At 49.4% G+C, this 18,564-nt stretch overlaps 7 protein-coding genes across 7 annotated transcripts; 5 read left to right on the top strand and 2 right to left on the bottom strand.

Moving 5' to 3' along the window:
- Positions 1-350: 350 nt before the first annotated feature.
- On the bottom strand, positions 351-1,229 carry ACHE_80207S (uncharacterized protein; the record flags this gene model as incomplete). The annotated part of the gene is made up of 2 exons (XM_043283552.1): positions 351-1,035; positions 1,099-1,229. 2 exons carry the CDS (start codon positions 1,227-1,229, stop codon positions 351-353), a joined length of 816 nt encoding a protein of 271 aa, XP_043140820.1.
- A 405-nt stretch (positions 1,230-1,634) lies between these two features.
- Positions 1,635-4,049, bottom strand: ACHE_80206S (repressor protein; the record flags this gene model as incomplete). Its single annotated transcript, XM_043283551.1, has 1 exon — positions 1,635-4,049. The coding sequence occupies one exon, from the start codon at positions 4,047-4,049 to the stop codon at positions 1,635-1,637; it is 2,415 nt and encodes an 804-aa protein (XP_043140819.1).
- Positions 4,050-6,297: 2,248 nt separating this feature from the next.
- Positions 6,298-8,700, top strand: ACHE_80205A (putative C6 transcription factor; the record flags this gene model as incomplete). Its single annotated transcript, XM_043283550.1, has 1 exon — positions 6,298-8,700. One exon carries the CDS (start codon positions 6,298-6,300, stop codon positions 8,698-8,700), a length of 2,403 nt encoding a protein of 800 aa, XP_043140818.1.
- Positions 8,701-9,601: 901 nt separating this feature from the next.
- ACHE_80204A (putative O-methyltransferase) lies at positions 9,602-10,907 on the top strand (the record flags this gene model as incomplete). The annotated part of the gene is made up of 5 exons (XM_043283549.1): positions 9,602-9,655; positions 9,706-9,853; positions 9,900-9,914; positions 9,961-10,087; positions 10,136-10,907. The coding sequence occupies 5 exons, from the start codon at positions 9,602-9,604 to the stop codon at positions 10,905-10,907; spliced, it is 1,116 nt and encodes a 371-aa protein (XP_043140817.1).
- A 787-nt stretch (positions 10,908-11,694) lies between these two features.
- ACHE_80203A (uncharacterized protein) lies at positions 11,695-11,966 on the top strand (the record flags this gene model as incomplete). The annotated part of the gene is made up of 2 exons (XM_043283548.1): positions 11,695-11,701; positions 11,779-11,966. The coding sequence occupies 2 exons, from the start codon at positions 11,695-11,697 to the stop codon at positions 11,964-11,966; spliced, it is 195 nt and encodes a 64-aa protein (XP_043140816.1).
- Positions 11,967-12,502: 536 nt separating this feature from the next.
- Positions 12,503-13,372, top strand: ACHE_80202A (uncharacterized protein; the record flags this gene model as incomplete). Its single annotated transcript, XM_043283547.1, has 4 exons — positions 12,503-12,724; positions 12,775-12,808; positions 12,869-12,899; positions 12,949-13,372. The coding sequence occupies 4 exons, from the start codon at positions 12,503-12,505 to the stop codon at positions 13,370-13,372; spliced, it is 711 nt and encodes a 236-aa protein (XP_043140815.1).
- Positions 13,373-17,222: 3,850 nt separating this feature from the next.
- GNT1 (N-acetylglucosaminyltransferase) lies at positions 17,223-18,499 on the top strand (the record flags this gene model as incomplete). The annotated part of the gene is made up of 3 exons (XM_043283546.1): positions 17,223-17,694; positions 17,752-18,386; positions 18,446-18,499. 3 exons carry the CDS (start codon positions 17,223-17,225, stop codon positions 18,497-18,499), a joined length of 1,161 nt encoding a protein of 386 aa, XP_043140814.1.
- Between the last annotated feature and the right edge of the window lie 65 nt (positions 18,500-18,564).

Raw genomic sequence — 18,564 nt, 5'->3', positions numbered from 1 at the left:
ATTCAAGTCAAGGTATACCCATCCGAACACCGACCATGCTAAGCTATGCTATGCTATTATTCTAAATAGTACACCAAATTCAAAAATGACTCCATATAGAAGAAAAACCCAAATGTCCATAAATTTGCACTCCTCCAACCTGGCCGTGTTGCCAGACGTAACCAATACCAGTCGATAAATCCACGGCAGATGGGCCCAGTCAATGTCGTAATATTTACCGTTTCAGGTTGTTCGAATTAAACGGCATCGGCACGAGGCTCCTCTCAGAAGTCTCGGGTGCCCAGTCAGGGTGCCTCGACGTCCGAAATAAGATTGACTATCTCCGTTGACGTATCCCACGCAATCGAACATCAACTCGCCTGTGGCATAGCCTGCCACTGCGGCAAATGTGCACGAACACACTCAAGACACCTTACCACCTCCATCCCAGTCTCCGTCATGCCCTCCACAGCACAGCACGAGCAGATCTTCCTCGCCTGTCTTATATCCGAGTCCCGCCCATTAACATCCTCCTGTATCCTGTCCGAACCATCTTTAATCAAATAACTCATTCCGAGATTAACACACCCCTGACAATCGACCGCATCGCACTGTTTCAGACAAATGTAGCAAGCCCGCTCACCACACAAATCACAGTCCGCATACGCATCTAGCAATTCCCTCGTCGTAGGCCGCCGATAACAGATATGGCATGGGCGCAGCGAAGCAGCAGAAGTACACTGACTCTGCTGATTCGGCGGGCAAGAAGAAAACGGGACAATAGTTTTCGGCGAGACCGGCGGCGAGGCGAAATTCGAGCCTGGAGGGATGTATAGATTCGGAGCGATGAGTTTAGCCGAAGTCGGTTGGTCGGACCCGGGCCATGGCTGTTGGTTCTGTTGGTGGGAGTATGGTTGCTGGAGGACTCGTCGCTTTCGGGGGATGCAGCGGTGGCGGTGGGAGGTCTCTGGGTTTTCTTTTTGGAGGTCTGGGCAGTTTAATCGGAACGAGGGGTTTGAGGTATGGAGGTATGCTGGAATAAAGGTTGTGCTGTATCTGGGGAGATAGCGATTTGATTAGCGATTGAAAGCGACGGCAAAGATTTTCCTCTTCACTTACGGGTCTGCCGGGTTTGTAGATTCTTCCTGCAATGCGTTTCTCTTGCGCTTCTTTAGGGAATCTTGTTGCTCAGACAGAATGCCTGGCATTGCGGAGGAGATGGTATCTGTGAAGCACCCTGTTTGATTCATGGGTGGTTGAAAGAAGTTGGAGAATAAGGAACGAAAGTGAAGAAAAGGGAGAGGGAATTGTCTGTAGAATGAAGGAAATCCCCTATTAGCGGAGTATTCCACCTGACAGACAGAGAAAGGAAGAGAAAGAAAAATGAAGGAGAAAGAAAAGCATCGAATGCCCGAAAGAGAAGAAATGAAGCTGGATAACACAAGATACAGTAAGCATCGTAAGGTACGGTAATCGATCAGGTACGGGGTAAACTTACGATAACCTTAACCCTTTCAGGACTAGCGCTGCCACTTTCTTGCAACACATGATTCTCACGCTAAGCCTATTGTGGCGATAGTGCAGCCTTCTTTTATGGTATTATGTTACTCGATGCTCGATGCCATATACAGATTGTCACCAAGGATTCTATCATATTACATATCGTTCCCCAAGATAACTCCATCTAAGCGAGACTGAATCGTCTTCTCGTCAAACGGCCCGTTCTCGCCAACGTAATTTCGGAGGACCTCCCAAGTCATCAGCCGTCGCGGTGCTTTCCGGCCAGTCATCAGTTCGAACTGCGCAATACCTTGTTCCAAGACATTATCGAGTCCATCTACCAAGACCCATGCGCGACCGGTTTCACTCCGGATGTGGCGCATTTGTCGCAGGAGTGGCGTATTGAGTGGCTTGTATGCTAGTTCCAGAATCACTCCGCCCGTTGGACTCCCGAGCCATTGTGTAGGCATCTCAAAGTTCGCGGGTTCACCCATGTCTGGATCGGCCGGTACACACGACGCGATTAAGCATGGAGGACAGGCATCGGATGGCCATTCATCCTCCGTCGACCGTAAAATCCGCACAACATCCGGCGAGTCGGATTGTGATGACGCCCATGAATTAAAATGGCGGGCCACTTCCTCTGCCCGCGACAGGGTGCGATTGTAGATAAAGATCTTCCGGCATCCCACCCGGAGCATTGCATAGATAGCAGAGCGGGCCATACCACCCGCTCCAATCACCAGCCCTGTTGTTTTCAGCGGACTGATGGCGTTCCTGGGCGAGAGATTGCGATTGATGCAAGTCATAATACCCACCCAGTCCGTGTTCTCTCCGTACCATCCTAGCACAGGACCTGCTTGATTGCGACGGCTCGCCTGCTCTTGTAACGGAAACATAGTCCCGTCTGCTCGACCCCGGAGTGGCATAACTGTGTTGATCGCCCCGATGGCTTCGGCATGTCGGCTTTTCGATGCGAGCTTCTGATATACCTGTTCTCGCCAGGGCTGGACGACACTGGAGCCTCCGAAATTAGGATCCCGTCCTAGTTGCTCTAAAACCGCCAGCGAAGGAGATTCGGGGATCCTGTAAGTGTGGTTCATGCCGCAATGGCGGAAGGCAGCATTGTGCATAGCGGGTGACATACTATACCCTACGTGGGCTCCGAGAATGCAGAACTGGAGAGGGTCCAGTATATAGCTCTGGTACAAAGCTTGCACTGCATCTCGCGATGTGATTTGAGGATCCCGTTCGTTGTTTGTAGTGCGTTTGATTGCCGGATGGGTCACGGAGGTGAGTATTGAGTTGAAAACTTGAGAGGTACGTCCAAGGCGGCCGATGTTGTAGGCGATAAGTGGCGGATGCGTTCCGGGCAATGACTGAACGCGGTTTTTGAATTTGATCACAGCGGCATTATCCTCGCGTTCTGTTGCGACACGGAGAACGCGAACCAATTGGCAATCGAGTTGTTCCACTTGCAGATAGCGGGAAAGGCATTCGTCGTCCTCCCAGGTCACATCCGACGACGGCTCGAACACATATTGGCCGACAATTTTGGTTGTTCCCCTGTTACGGATTGTATTGCGCACCTGCGCTTGGTTTTGGCCCACGTCGACGGCCAGATACTCGACCGCCAGTCGCAGACCGTGTTCCAATATGTCAAAGTATACGGATGTATCATCATCCTGCGCAATTTCAGACGAGGATATATCAACAGAAAGAAGAATAGGCGTCCGGGCATTTCTGCGGAGCAAGGATACTTGCTGGCTCAGGATGTTTGCCATATCTGGACCCCAGCGGTCAACACAAAGCTCGATGGCGTCTCCCCCGGACTCAAGTTCAGCAAGATCGATGACCTCCTCGATCAGATCAGACAGGCGGATGAATATGGCATGGGTGTAGGACCTAAGTTCCGGAGGCGTTTCGAGTAGGACAAAGGGCGAATCGTAGCTCGAATGGTTCGCATTGGCGCCGGTGACCAAGTGGACGAAACGGGTGAAATCCTCCTTGACTTCCTTGAGTTTGAACGAGTAATTTGCAGAACGTCGATCCGGCGACCCTTCATCAGACTGAGCCGCTACGCTCGAACGATCTTCTATATTGTAGAACTCGAAGTTGGAGCATGTCCGATGTAACGAATCGCCTTCGCGGAGTAACCGGACAGACTGATCCTCCAATCCCAGCAGGTCCTGAATATGGCGAATATCGCGCACCAAATACACAACCGGATTCATCGCACAATATAATCGAAGATGTTCTTGGACTGGTCGAGTGAGGCTGCCCAAACCACACTCGATAACGCAGTGTTTCCGGTGTTTGTCGAGCATCATTTTCAGGACTTCGATATCACGACGTTGGAACTCCTGACTCCCATGTAATTTCAGAAACTCTTGTCGCGTTTGCCCTGTAACCTCCCTGAAGTAGTGATCCTCGGTGATGAAGCGTCTCTTCAACGCCGTAGCCGCGACAAAGCCCAAGGAGCGCTTCCCGCACCCCCGGATGCCAACCAGCACCAGGGAAGCATCGGAGTCGATTTTTCGATGAGTGTCTTCACCATTGCGAAGGTTCATGATGACAGCTCGTTGCGAACGGTTTGTTTAAAGAAGCAAATGGATTTGGCAGTCCTGTATGATTGCAACAGGTCCGATCAGGATCCCATAGCTCCAATCGATGTGCTGAAAAGAGTGCAAGCGCCGTATTCTTCCCCGGTGCGTACTATGTAATCAGAGGCAAGATTCCACGACGATGATGTCTTGCGATACTGGAGTTGGAGATATCGTCGTGGCTGTTCGCAGCTCGCATGCTGCGGGGATGGACAATTGGCTGCTGTGGGATAAGCGAAGACAAAGTCAGGAGAGGGGCAGTAACATGCGACAGCGCTGGACCACAAGATGGGCGAGATAGCTTTCTTACTATGGAGTCCTACAGTAGGTCTCGGATGTTGGAGAGTCAACTGCCGTCACTGCATACAGCGGAATCCCAGCGACTCACCGCCCTCGGAGCTACCATCGGCTAAGCACTTTGCCGGTGTCATTTATGTCAAAGTGGGAGTATCTCTGGGGGTTCTTTGTACAGTAAATCATGGTTCACAGAGGATATGGGGCATAGGACCTGTATGGAATCCATCACGTTCTAGAGTGAAGGTGGGATGCACAATTGAGGCAATATGCGGGGAGTTTCCTAACTCCGATATGCAGAGTAGAACGATACCAATGGTACAAGATGTGTCTGTCAAGAGATATCTACTTTGGAACACCCCGTATCCTGTACATTGGCAACCGTTACTATGTGCCGGCTAACTCTGCATGGCCATATCCTCTACTCCGTGCTCATTCCCGATATACAGCAACGCCTTCATGACCACTACCGATCCGGGATGCCGAGAGCATAGTCCTCAGTACAGCGCCGTGGAGATCATGACTTCTGATCAGCAGTGTCAATCTGATTCGGCTCATTGGCTGCGGCTACTCTGTAGGGGTACCTAGGAAGTGTATATTATTGAAGCTGTCCAGAACTGTTCAGTTCCTCTCTCAACATTATTCTCACGATGACGACAATTCTTTCTGTGGAACCTCCCACAGCACCCGAAAACACCTATTCAAGACCAGCGGTTATATAACCATGAATAATAGAAACCTCATTGAGTCTTTTTTTTTTTCCCTTGTTAGAAATGACCGATAATCGGCAGTTACCTATAGTAGGAAAGGTGCATTCTTGATTGGCCGCTCGAGCACTGGACCCTCAAGGGTGCTGTACGGAGTAGAGTATCGTTATGTTCAATTCAGAGATAGACTGCCTATCGTACGATGGCAGGAGCAATATAGAGTATTACTCTCTTGACTTGACATGCGATGAATGCTTCGAAGTACTAAGTAGTACTCTATTCTTGTGCTTTGTACGGAGTACTCGTAGCAGTAGGAAAATCCCACAGCATCGTGGAGAGTGTGGGGACGTCGAGTGTGGAGACCAGAGCGGCCACATCCCGGGCGACTCCCCGAAAACATCTCGGCCTCATTCCTTTGCCTCGGACGGCTCCAACGATATACTATTGCTCTTACTGCTCGTTCCTAGAAACCACGGAGCGTTCCGTGCTGCTTCTCAGGAGTCCTCTTCTTCTGTATTCCGCGTTTTGTTCTATCTTATCCTATTTCGGGATCCGCTCTCGGACACTACAGAACGAGAGTATCTCTGATTATCGAAGTCTCGTGCTGAGATCGCTGCTTGGCTGGACGTCAGTTGTGTCGTTCCAGTTCGTTGGTGGCCTGCCGAGAAAAGCCGCTTTGGATACCGACATGCCGCCGCATAGTTTGGCGACATACGCGACTTCTGCTCTTGGGCCCGTGACTACCATCCGGTCTTATCGCCATCGTTCTTATTCATTGCGACTCCTGTCTTTGGTTTTCAACCTTTCTGCTTCTCCTGTGGATTCGTTAAAGTATTCTAATATTCTGTTGTTGGGACCCGCGTTTTCCAGTCCTATCTTACCTGTCGCCGTTTCTACATGGCGCTCTGTTCGCCATAGCTAACCCTCTTCCATGGACGAGGGTTCTGATTCAAAAGCCCCTCGACGCAAGAGGGTCTCGAGGGCCTGCGACAGGTGTCGCAGTAAAAAGGTTGGTATACCTTTCCCTGGTGGGAACGGTCTCCCCGGAACACTCCCCGCATCTCCCGTACAGTGGCCCTGACATGAAATGGTAAACTTAGGATAAATGCGATGGGCTTCGTCCTGCTTGCTCAGCCTGTCAGTCTTCTGGCCAGACATGCTCATACGACCCCAACGCGAAGAAGCGCGGCCTGCCTGAAGGTTACGTTCGGGGTATGGAGAAGCTTTGGGCCTTGTCGATCTGCAACATCGATGGCTTCGAGGACACCATGCTTTCCCTCTTGGGCACAACACCAGAATCAGCCGACCGGAGGGATAGGGTGATGTCACTATGGTCTGATGATGGCGCATCGGAGAGCTTGCATGAGTCTTGGAAAACTAGCCGTCTTTACAGTGCACTCGAGAAGATGTTGTCGTCAAATTCGGAATCATCACCGTCGCAAACCTCTGGGAAACGGTCCCGAGCGGATAGTGCGTCTATTTCCAGCAGTGAATGGGGTCTTCGAGTAGATCAAAGCCATTCGACTCCTCGACTTGATGCGCCACGCGTGGTCGAGCCGTCTGCTTCTCCCCGTCTCAAGAGGTCTCGGTTGTCTTTGCCAACAGATGGTCGAGCTGCGCCGCAACCTCACAGTAATGGCCTCAATACGTTACAGCTTCCTCCGCAGACGTCCCATCTACTGGACGTTTATTTCGCCGCCACCCATTCCTGGTTTCCGATCGTAGCGAAACACAATATCCTACGAGCATCCTACCTCTATGCGAACTCGCCCCTGTCCGTTACAAATGTATCCCCTGGCTCTGGAGACCATGCAGCACTATGGGCCATCTTGAGCTATACCGTCTCTCAGTCCCGGGTCAACCAACTCGACGGTCCATCGGGTCTACTTGCTAAGACGAAGGGATACTACTCGATAGCGCGGAGTTTGATCCCGTCGGAGAACGAGCATTATGAATTGGGACATGTACAGGCATTGCTACTCTTGACCTTGGTGAACATTGGTATGGAGGAGTGGACGGCTGCTTGGCTGATGAGCGGCAAAGCCGTCCGGATGGCTATTTCCATGGATCTTGGGGCATTGACCGATACTCGGCGGTCAGAGGAGCTCCGACAGGACAAGGCAACCTTCTTGGGTTGCTTTGTGGTCGACTCCTTGCTGTCGTTCAGACTCTCTCGGAGACCTTGTATGCACCCGCGGGATCTATCGCCGGTGGGCTTGTTAGAAGAAGATGGTCTGGAGGAGTGGAATTCCTGGGCCGACGTCTTGCCGCCTACGGGGGCAGCACAGACAAAAAATCCACCACGGCGAGGTCCCCTTCTCGCTCTCAGCTGCTTTAACCGTCTGGTCGAACTGGCGAGTGTGCTGAATAAGATCGCGCGCGACTGTTCTGTCGGGCCGAACAGTCATGCGTTTGCACAGCAGATGGTCCTGGAACTCAAACAATGGGACGACCATCTGCCTTTGGGCTGTCGACTGATCGGCGCCGAAAGTATCTACCCAGAGCGGCATTCCGCTCTGCTCCCGCACCAGAGTTATCTAGGATTGGTATATGTCGCTACACTCCTATGGCTCTATCTACGTATTGCACCTCAGGAGCTTGGTCTGCATCACTCACAGCGACCCGCCACCGAAGGCGCAAAGAAACTGCTCTATCGGGCGCTCCCGATGATCTCTCAGCATTTGGACAACTTTTCGATGTGTGGACTGCCACCAGTATTCGAGTTATCTCTGCGCACCATTACTGAGCAGGCGTTTGCGCTGCGCACCATGATTGAGTCGGATTCGTTTCCGTTTTCACAGTGGACGGAGGCACTGGTCAAGCGGACGAAGGAGCTCGCTCCGACATGGCCGGCCTATGTCACGCTGCTTACTACTATCGAGCGCTGGTATCGGTCAGGCAGCCTGTCCGAGGTTCCATCCATGGCGCTGCATGGGACAATGAATATCCCAGGGCTTTCCCCGGGGCCTGTGACCGTGACAGGAAGTCACCCAAAAGGCAATTCGATGCGGACCCAAGCAAACATGCCGGGGGCTGCGAAGCAGGACTTGTCCTCGTCGATACTTGGTATAGCAATGCCTGCGGATGGACAGTACATGACTCCAAAGGACACGGCTATGGAGAATGCAGATCTATCTATGACAGATGCATCGTCTCTGCAACAGGTCAAAACTACTCCAACCTTGGCAGATAAGCTTGCTCCAACGAATGGAATGCCACCTTCAACACAACCGCAGCCACCCACACCTGACTCATCAGTGTCGAACCAGATGAGGACGGTCCCTGACCGACCATCCCACCCTGAAAACATGGCCCTTAATCCCGGGCCTAGCGGCTCCAAAATAGGAGAACCGCAAGCATCGAACGGTGCCATCGACGCTATCTTCGAAGACCTCGCATATCTCGACACAACCGAATGGGCCAATAACCGCGAGGCAGGACTGAAAGAATTCGGCTTCATTGACGACAGCACATTCCAAGCATTCTGCCACGATCCAGACCGTCTGGTGGGATCGCAGCCATTAATCCATCCGCCGTCTATAGCTGATATCTGGCCCCCGCCGGGGTTCTTCCCGGAAACTTTTCAGGATAACTCGGATGACCGAATGAGTACGTGATGAAATGAATGGATATGGAGACTCGCGTGAGTTTATCAAAGTAGATAGCGGGTTATAAACCCTCATGTAATATGATTGGACCGCAATTAAATAGTCCGCGTTTCTTTTTGGAATATGATACCCATGGTGAGTTGCAGTCTATCCGACTGCTGTACGGAGTGCTTTAGGCTAATACGTGGATAGACGAATAATAGAGAGATTCAAATGATTTGAAATAGACCGAACTTTCTTTTCATGACTAGTAGGTCTCCACATGCATCAAAGGAATTGGATATGAAGCCGGAAGACAGAGCTTCTCTTCCAAGTCGAGATATGAGGGGTCTGGTCTGCTAGAGCCCAGGACACTGCTTGGATTGGACATCGATTAGCCACGAAGTTCTCGCATAATATCTGCCGATCGTCTGATGCTGTCATACCGGACACACATATTCCTAATGCCGGTACATTTACGATCCCAAAAAAGCTGATTCGAAAGATAGCCTTTCCAGCTGAGAGCTGAATAACTCAAGTGTACCCGCAAAACCCGGGATCAACACCTAGTGCTTACATTCTTATCGGGCAACTCATGGCCGAGTCCGACTCCGAGCCCGAGCCCGATGTGCCGTGGCTTGCATATACTCACTTACCACTACCAATAGCATCATGCATAAGCTGCCGACAAGGAAGAACTGCATCCTACATCGCCATCTGAATGCTAGCTGAATCAAAACCCGATAACAGAACAAACAATCAACCCCTGTGATACGTATGCGTATGCGTATGATGGACGGCATACGTGTACGACGTACCGTCGGTTTATTTGGCGTGCGACGTTGGCCTCTCGTTATATAGGCCTGTGGATCCCTGGGTTATCATTATTGGGAGTTGACCTTGTCTGTTGAGAGTATTTGATCTTATCATTATGAATTCGCCTTTGGATAACCCGGGTATCGCTCTTGCGGCTATTGTTACGAATGTGAGGGTGATTCTCGAATCGATGGTTCAATGAGCTGACGATGGTGCTAGCCCATGAGCTTGGGGTTTATCCCGGTAGCTGTTCATTTTGATCTCTTCACGATCCTTACGCGGGCTGGAAGACCTATCACCCCGGAAGAGGTGGCTGAGATTAGCAATGCGGAAATCCGTGAAAGGGCTAAGGGGGAGCCGGAGCTAGGTATGCCTGTCTTATTCAGTCTTGGGTGTTTGCTGACAAGCAGCAGGTGTCAAGTTAGCTGGTTCGTTTGATATTCTTCTTTGGTTGAATATGTCTCATTTTCATAGAGGATGTGCTGTACATCATGACAGGACTGGGATTAGTCGACCAGGTATTCGATAATGTCTTCGGTGCGAATGCCATCACCAAGCATTTGGCAGATTACGCAGGCGCAACACATGGAGCCCTTCACTTGTTCGTGCATCCCCTCCCGAAAAGTCATAGCACTGCTGACATCCCCAGCACCATCGAGGGGCTCCTCGCCGGAGCATTCACGTACCCGAAACTAAAAGACACCAACTTCGCCTACCCCTTCGCGGAAGCCGACACCCCAATGCAATACGCCCACAAACGCCTCGGAAATGAAGCCCTCTCCAAAAAGCACACCTACTCCATCATGGCTGACGAAGGCCGAATGGACAGCTTCAACCTGTTCATGGTGCAAAAGTTCTTCAAAGAACTCAAAGCCCCAGACCGCATCAAGAACCTCGGCTACGACCTCGACGCCGCCATATCCAGCACTCCGCATGACTCTGTCGCAGTCGTCGACATCGGCGGCGGCCACGGCCACACCCTCCTAGCCGTCAAAGAAACCTACCCGCACCTCAGCCCCGACAAGCTAATCGTGCAAGACTTCTACGCCACCGTCGACACAATTCCAGGCCTGACACTCATGAAATACAACTTTAAAGACACCGCCCCGCAACCCGTCCAAGGCGCGCATATCTACTGCCTCCAGCACATCTTGCACAACCAGCCGGACCTCGAAGCGGTCGCTCTCCTACAGAAGACCGCGTCAGCGATGAATCAGGACTCGCGGCTGCTGATTATCGAAGTCACGAAGAACGCGAATAACGCAGCTATGCATGCGGCTATGATTGCGTTTTACGGGGGGAGGGAGCGGAGTAGTGACGAGTGGAAGTTGATGGCGGCTGTAAGTGGGTTGGTGGTTACGTTTGAGAGTTATCCGGAGTTTGGGGAGTGTTTGGTGGAGATGCGGAAGATTAAGCAGTAACAGGTTAGCTTAGTTTGATTAAGATAGATTCAATATATTGAAGAGCGTTAGATGTGACTGATCACAAGGCAAAGGGCGAGACTGTTCTCCCTATCTGGTATACAAAGGGACCATGCTAGGGATAGCCATAACCTGAGCTGAAATATATATATCGCTTTATACTCCGATAGTAATAGAGAGCTATTGGTCTTCGATGATGTAGGTTGCTACCGGTCACAAGTCCCTTGCGTATAGATATGTCTAGTTCGAAGAACGGGAGTTAACAGAGCAGCTGGTTACTCCACGAGCGCGCACCGTTCATAATGGCTTCGAGCCTGAGTTATCACATACCCTCGATGCGTCGACACGAAGTTGACAAAAATGGGGTACCGATGACTCGTTCGTAGTAAAACAGTTGATCTTTGTACAAGATAACTACAGTGCTCACCCAAACTGGACGAGCAACACCAAACCTTTTTTAGGCTATCATATCCAAGAAATTATATCCCTTGCTATCAATCACCTCCTTCTCACCTGCAAGGTTGTGGCAGAGGGATACCTGAAACTCTCGCCTCACTGACAAGTTCTGGCACATATACCAACCTGCCCTGGGTCGTTGAGGGAAAATTGTATTTGTAGCTGGGGTATAAATGAAATGTCACGCCATATGGACTGTTTATTTTGTTTTTGTTATATTGTGACCTGATGAAAAATGGACGATCAAATTCATTTTGATATTGGTGAGTGAAACATGCATTTCTATTTCTCGAATCTAGCTAATTTGGCCAGGCACGGGGATATCCATAGGATGTTGGGTATGTATGGCTTCTGTCAGATAGAAATGGCTTGATATACTGACAGGAATAGTTTCTCACTGCATTCGTTGGGATAGCCCTAATCCTACGATATGCGCTTAAGACAGGCATTCGCTGGTTTCTGCCTCGAGCGTTCGTCCTAGATAAAGTCTGGGGACTAGAAGATCTTTTAGTCTTTGCTGGATATGGGTTCGACATTATACACATGACGACTGTTGAGTTGAGGTATTGTCTTGATCAGATGGAAATGGACGAGCAGTATTGACGTTATACAGCTTCCGATGGGGTCTTGGGAGGCCTTTACAGTATCTGGAGCCATTTGAGCAAGTCCGGGTACTGAGATATGGGCATATCTCGCAGCCATTTGGTATGTGATTTGCTTCATCGATATGGATCATGCTGACCTCGTTTTAGGTGTGACTGCAGGAATGATCTCTCGTACGGGGATGGCGTGGACGCTCTTGACCTGTTTCACGAACAGACGAGTGCGTCTGAGCATTCTTGCTTGCACCGTTCTTCAAGTGGTGATGAATACTGCCGTGGTGTTGCAGACTGTGCTGCAATGTGGACCACATCCTTATTTTCCAGTGAGTGCTTCGTGTCGCGAAAGTACTGCCACAAGCGTTTGATATGTACTAACTTGGCATCAAGGCCAATAGATTGGAATATTTCCACTACATGTGGGACGCACTTCCAGCTGACGGATCAGTGAAATGCCAATCCCCGTCAGTGCAAATGATGATTGGTTTTGTACAAGGAGGTATCTATACCGCTTCATCTTTGTGGAATAGCCTGCTGACAATGGCAGGCGTTAATGCAACCGTCAATTTTCTGCTCGCAGCCATTGCAGCAGTCGAAATCTGGCAATTCTTTTTCCGAGAACTCCAGCAGAATCCAGGTGTATCATTCTGGTCCCAGTTTCGGGACATAAGTGGCAGTGTGCGAGTTCGTTGGGCGTTACCGACAGTCGTGATAAGTGGTCTTTTGCTTCTTGCTGGGGATGCTTCGATTGTGAAAGCATATGTGAGTTACCCTATGACCGGGTTGTTCTGGCATGGCTGATAATTGTTTAGTATCTCAAATCCAACGACGATAAATCGGGCTTTTGTAAGTGGTCCTGCTGAAGCAGTTTGTGAACTAAAATAGGCTGACGAATGTGACTTTCAGACAGTATGGTCGATATCATCCTCTGGATAAAGTAAGTAAAATCGGTCTTTGTTTTCTAGTAGCATGCTCACAAGGTCCAGAATCGAAAACAGCAGCATCCTCATTGCCTCATGCGCCCACACAGCCCGCCTCCTACGAGTCCTCATTAACTACTACCGCGAAGGCCGCTACACAGGCTACTTATCAGACAACGACCGCGCAATGGAAATGCGCCATTGCCGGGACAAATCCGTCAGCACGGTAGACAGCGACTACATTCTCAACGACATGGGTTATTACCGACAGTCATTTTTCGGACAGTCATTCCCTCGGAGATATGAGAGTCAGGCGTGTAGGGCGACGCCGCCGACACATGTTCTAAATGATTGTGTCACGGTAGTTACTGATTTTATTGTGGAAATTAATAAGAGGCAGTCGAGGGCTTTGCATTCGTCTGGGGGTCAGTTCCGGCCTGAGAGGAAGTGTTTCAAGGATGAGGAAGCGAGGGTGGAACGGTATATGTAGTTAGGAAGAATTGGGTTGATGTGTGATGACGACCCGGCGTACATAGATGAATTCAAAAATAGGGATAGAATGGACTTTATTATCTCAATTGTATTTGCATCTTTCTCCTACAGGGGTACTGGCTATCCGTAAATTGAGGCGTGAAAAGACATGCTTCCCTGGGTATTGGTTTCTGTTGTTCTGTATCTTCAGTTAGCAAAGAACAATCAGGTTTGTATCTTATTTGAGAGTGCTCCTACAATAATACTGGGTCAATGAATCCATATTAAAGATCGTATATTACCGAGTATGTTATCGAATAAAAGACAGGGTGTACGATAGTACGATGCCAGAGGCTAAAGGATAGATAGACGAAGAGAAAGACGATAGATTGATATGGGTAAAGAACTAGAATACAAAAGAGCGACATGCCATCCTTATAGACCATCACATAAAGAAAGACTCTATCTAGAGTGTTTTGTATGGATGTAAGAAGAGCAGGCATCCTGTTTGAGTACAGATGGCTATATGCCTACATATATAATGTCAGCATATGCAATATTTGGTATACGCTGGTAGAGATGAACCCATGAGAGTCCCAAGTTAAGCTATCTGCGTAAGCTAACTACGAATTACCTCCCTTCAGTCTGATCATTCTGGACATGAATCTGAATTGCAAAAACAGTAAATTTGTACTATATATGAAGCAGGAGTACCACAGTGATGGCTGACTGACCCAAAGCCCTTCAGCACGCCGAGTTTGACCCCTCGAAATCTGGTTCGCCCTCAGAAGCGAGAATCGCAGGACGTCCACTATCGCCTATAAAAGCCAGAGTATTGCCCCTCGATTCATTCGGCCAAAAATATATTGAGCCCGTACGCTGGAATTCCCATGGGAGGGCCAAGACATTTCTACCGCCGTAAGTGATCCATCTCTCCCTCGCCGGCTGCATAGAAAGACTCTTCATTCCACCTGTCATCTCCAGAAAAGCCCAGCGTGTCGATGACATTGTGATGAGCAGTTAGCACCAACTCAGCTTGTCCTGTGGCGATATTCCAAATCCTGACAGTTCCAGCATCCCACCTGGATGCCATACTCGTATCCTGAGGAGAAAAAAGCATCGACAGGACATTAACTGTCAGGTTAAGTAATAGAAATGGCCGTTTTATGAGAAGTCGTATCCCATATATCAAATAATCCACTGCCATATCCTCCGCGAAATCCAACTGCAACTAAGTTATTGTAGTGTGAAATCGATAGGCCGTGAATTACTTTCTTAGTACGTTCGAGACTATGTCCTATCTGCCACCGATTGAGGCACAATATTCCTATTGGAGAAGAAAAGTTCCAGGGCGTTTTGGAAGATGCTTTGTTCCCATCAGGTGAGATGGCCACCGATCCTCGCAAGGAATGATTGTTCCTGCTTTCTTGCAACCAGGCTCCACACTTCGACAACAGCACGATTCAATGGTCGTATTGGCCATACTATCAGTTTTGTGCTGTCTGGCGAGAATGCAAAATTATCATCTCTTATCTCGGCTTTCCAGAATTGCTTGTCGCAGCACAAAGAGGTACATCTCATCCAGAGCTCGGGTACAGCCTCTGGCACTGTTGCTGGAAGCTAGTAGTAATCTCAGTTTCCTATTCGGGACACTAGTATCTCGCGAAAACGACATGCGGTAGCAGCTGCAATGAACAGGCGCCCACTTAGCTGCTCTCGGGTTTTTTTGTTGTTCTCTCCTGGCCAGATTCCCATATTCTTGTCCTCTGCGATCTTTGTTAATTCGCTTTCCAAGTAGGTTGAAATGTCGCGCTCTGTGCTTCCATCTACTGTGGAGTCAAGGACAAGCTCCGAGCAAATGACAGTCGGAATTTGCTTGAACCTATTCACAATATACTCACGGCGGCTCGTGACGAAAATGCGCAGCCGGATCATTTCCACATTCTTCGCCTGAGCAAGAAGCGTTATAATATCAGGAACATAGTTTGATCTCCTGCACTCATCAAGAGCGTCAACTACAATGACCAGAGTGAGTGGGCTTAGTAGTTTAGTACCGAGCTGGCTTAGCGGATCGATGATTAGACACTGCCACTACTCAAACAATGATCGCTCGGTGATCAGGCTATACTTGGGAAGTCTTTGATCCAGAAATGCCGCAAATTCGGAGATCATTGACGCCAAGCCAAGGGAAAGAACGGAAAAGAAGTCGTCGGCCTCGGCTCTATGCCCTTGCCTCTTGAAAAGAGGAAGTTGGCTCCAAGGCGGTTCTTTTGGTAGAACATATTAGCGACAGTTCGTGCAATAGTGGGCTTCCCAGTCCCTGCCATCCTGCTGAGCCAGAAGATGCAGTGCTCATCATAGCCTTCTCTCCATTTTTCAATTTGATCCAGGGTGTTTTCTCGTCTATCTTTGCAGCAATGAGCAGGAGGGGGCGCGTCCTTTCTGTACTCATTAAAGACCGCGTATTCCACGCGGGGAAGCCACATTATGTGCTCGTACTGAGATAGTTCTTGCAGACTTATCAGAATCAACATCAACACCATTGACGTGATTTGACTTACATCGAGGTCCGTCCGCAATTTTCCCATACCAGCCAGCATTTGTCCCACATTCTGGCTTACACTGGATACTTGACTGCTGATGACTGTACTGGGACTTTGGTGCAGCGTTGCCAAGATGCCGTCGATTAATCTTTGTTCGATAGATGAGGCCATATCTTTCCAGTCGTCAGGAATGACCGCGTTCCTAAATAGACGAGAGAATTGGTTGTGCGTATAATGTTTCGAAAGATAGAATTGGTATCCGATAATCTCAGCATACAGGCTAATGAATTCCTCTCTAAGTTGCTCATGCAGCTCACAGAGCTTCTTGGAAACAGTATACCTGGAGTCTGGATGCTCAGAAAGATCGTAAGTCACCTCTATCACTCGAAACCGCACAAGTAACTTAGAGATATAGTCCAATCCCTTGGTAGCGTCATCTGTCTGGGACAACGCTGTGGACACGACCTGAAAATTACCCCTCTGACATAGCATTGGCCCATTTACCTACTGGAAGAATGGCCGCGACCCCACCCCATGCAAGAGCAGCATGAGGCTCCGCCTTGATAGCAGCAGATATGACCTCGGAAAACCGGAGAACCGTGCCCAGTATTTCCTGAGTCTGGTCTCTAACGACGACCTCCTCATTCCTGGCCTTGATTCTCAGTCGAGAATGTGCAGCTGAGCCCTACGCCGCGCTAAATATTGCAATTATCAAATCATAAAGCAATCATACTAGCCTTATGGGCTTATGCGGCTTCTAGTGCGTCTATTAGTGGCAGTTATACTCCATACAGAGCAGTTGATCAATCGTTCTATTGAGCGTTTGAAAGAAATGAATGCCTGGTTAACAAGGCATTCTGATATGCGGCCGCTCTCTGCACACCTCGGGCATATTCTGTATACTTCACCAATCAAACAATCGATCAAGAATTCAATCACAATAACGATTAAGCAATTGGCGGGGCATATGCATAATTACATATTGATCAATTGGGTGTACCCCGGAGTATGGCTGATATGCTCAGGATCATAGTGTGGAGTAGTGGTACATTAATATTGTACAACCTAATATTTCCCAAGACATTTTCATCAGTCGCATTTTTGCATGAAATAATTAATAATACATATAATCTACCTATAACTGCAGTTATGGTTGATCAAAGGTGGTTGATTATGGCAATTTGGCCGCTATAGATTGCCGTAGCCCACGGCCGCGGATCGTCAGCGGCGACATCAACGCGTGTCGATAACGAAAGTGCCCCCAGACAGTGCCATCATTCGAATTGAAGCGATGGCACTCACATTCAACCCCCTACAACTACCAGAATGAAGCGAACATCCGCCTTCCCACTCCGCAGGAGCTCTACATCCTCCGAAGACGAGCCCGACTTCTTCGACCTCCCCGAAGAACCGCTCCTGGCGGTCGTGAAACGGCAACTGCGACGCATTCGAACCTGGGTTGTTCTCGCTATTTTTCTCGTCCTAATCCTCTACTACAGACGCGAGCAACCGAAGCGGCCGCCGCTACCTCATATTCAATACGACCTGGTCGATTGGTCCCGCTACGCTTATAGCCAATATGCGACGTCTAGTGCATACCTTTGTAACGCTGTGATGGTTTTCGAGGCCCTGCAGCGTCTGGGGAGCCGTGCGGATCGTGTGCTGTTTTATCCGGAGAATTGGGATACGGAGATTGCGGATAGTAATGATAGAGATAGTCAGTTGCTGGTGCTGGCTAGGGACAAGTATAGGGTGCAATTGGTGCCGATTGATATGGATTTGGTCAAGGAGGGATCAGGTAGGCTGATATGGAACAACGAGATAGGACGAGAAGACTGATAGGTTTTGGGTACAGGATCTGGCGAATCATGGGACAAGAGCATCTCCAAGTTGCTCGCGTTCGGCGAAACAGAATACAAACGGTTGATCCATCTTGATTCCGACATCACCGTTCTGCAGAACATGGATGAATTGTTCTTTCTACCTCCTACCACTGTCGCCATGCCCCGGGCGCATTGGCTGTTACCCGAGAGCAGACAATTGTCGTCCTTGTTGATCGTGATCGAACCGTCATACCGCGAATTCAACGCTCTCATGGAGACGTCCAAGGCGGCTATGTTTGGTCAGATTGAGACCAACGATACACACCTGTATGATATGGAACTACTGAACAACCGCTATGGCGATTCAGCCATGGTGCTCCCCCATCGCCAGTACGCCCTTCTCACCGGCGAATTTCGTGCCAACGATCACAAGCACTTCCTTGGAGATGCGCAGGAAGAATGGAACCCTGACAAAGTTCTGGCTGAAGCCAAACTGGTACACTTTTCTGATTGGCCCCTGCCCAAACCCTGGGTCATGTGGCCGCAGAACCTTCTTCCGGAAATGTTGCCGAAGTGCAAGAACAACCCTGGCACACCTCAAGAGAGCGGATGTCGGGATAGACAGATTTGGAGGCATCTTTATGATGACTTTCGGCGGAGACGAAGGGTATGTGCACGTGTTGTACCATGGATCGAAGGTCCGTGCTAACTTGTCATGATTTGTAGGATATTTGCAAGATCCTCAGTTATCCTGCGCCGGATTGGCCTCCAGTGGAATAATTGCATTTCAAGTCTTCTTTCATTGTTGGCGGCGAATGGGACGGCGTTTTATTGTATTTTAGAGT

The sequence above is a fragment of the Aspergillus chevalieri genome, chromosome 8 (genome assembly GCF_016861735.1).
Source record: "Aspergillus chevalieri M1 DNA, chromosome 8, nearly complete sequence".
In the NCBI taxonomy this organism is placed as follows: Eukaryota; Fungi; Ascomycota; class Eurotiomycetes; order Eurotiales; family Aspergillaceae; genus Aspergillus; species Aspergillus chevalieri.
The sequence above is the reverse complement of the archived record's forward strand: the minus strand, read 5'-3'. Positions and strand labels throughout refer to the sequence as shown.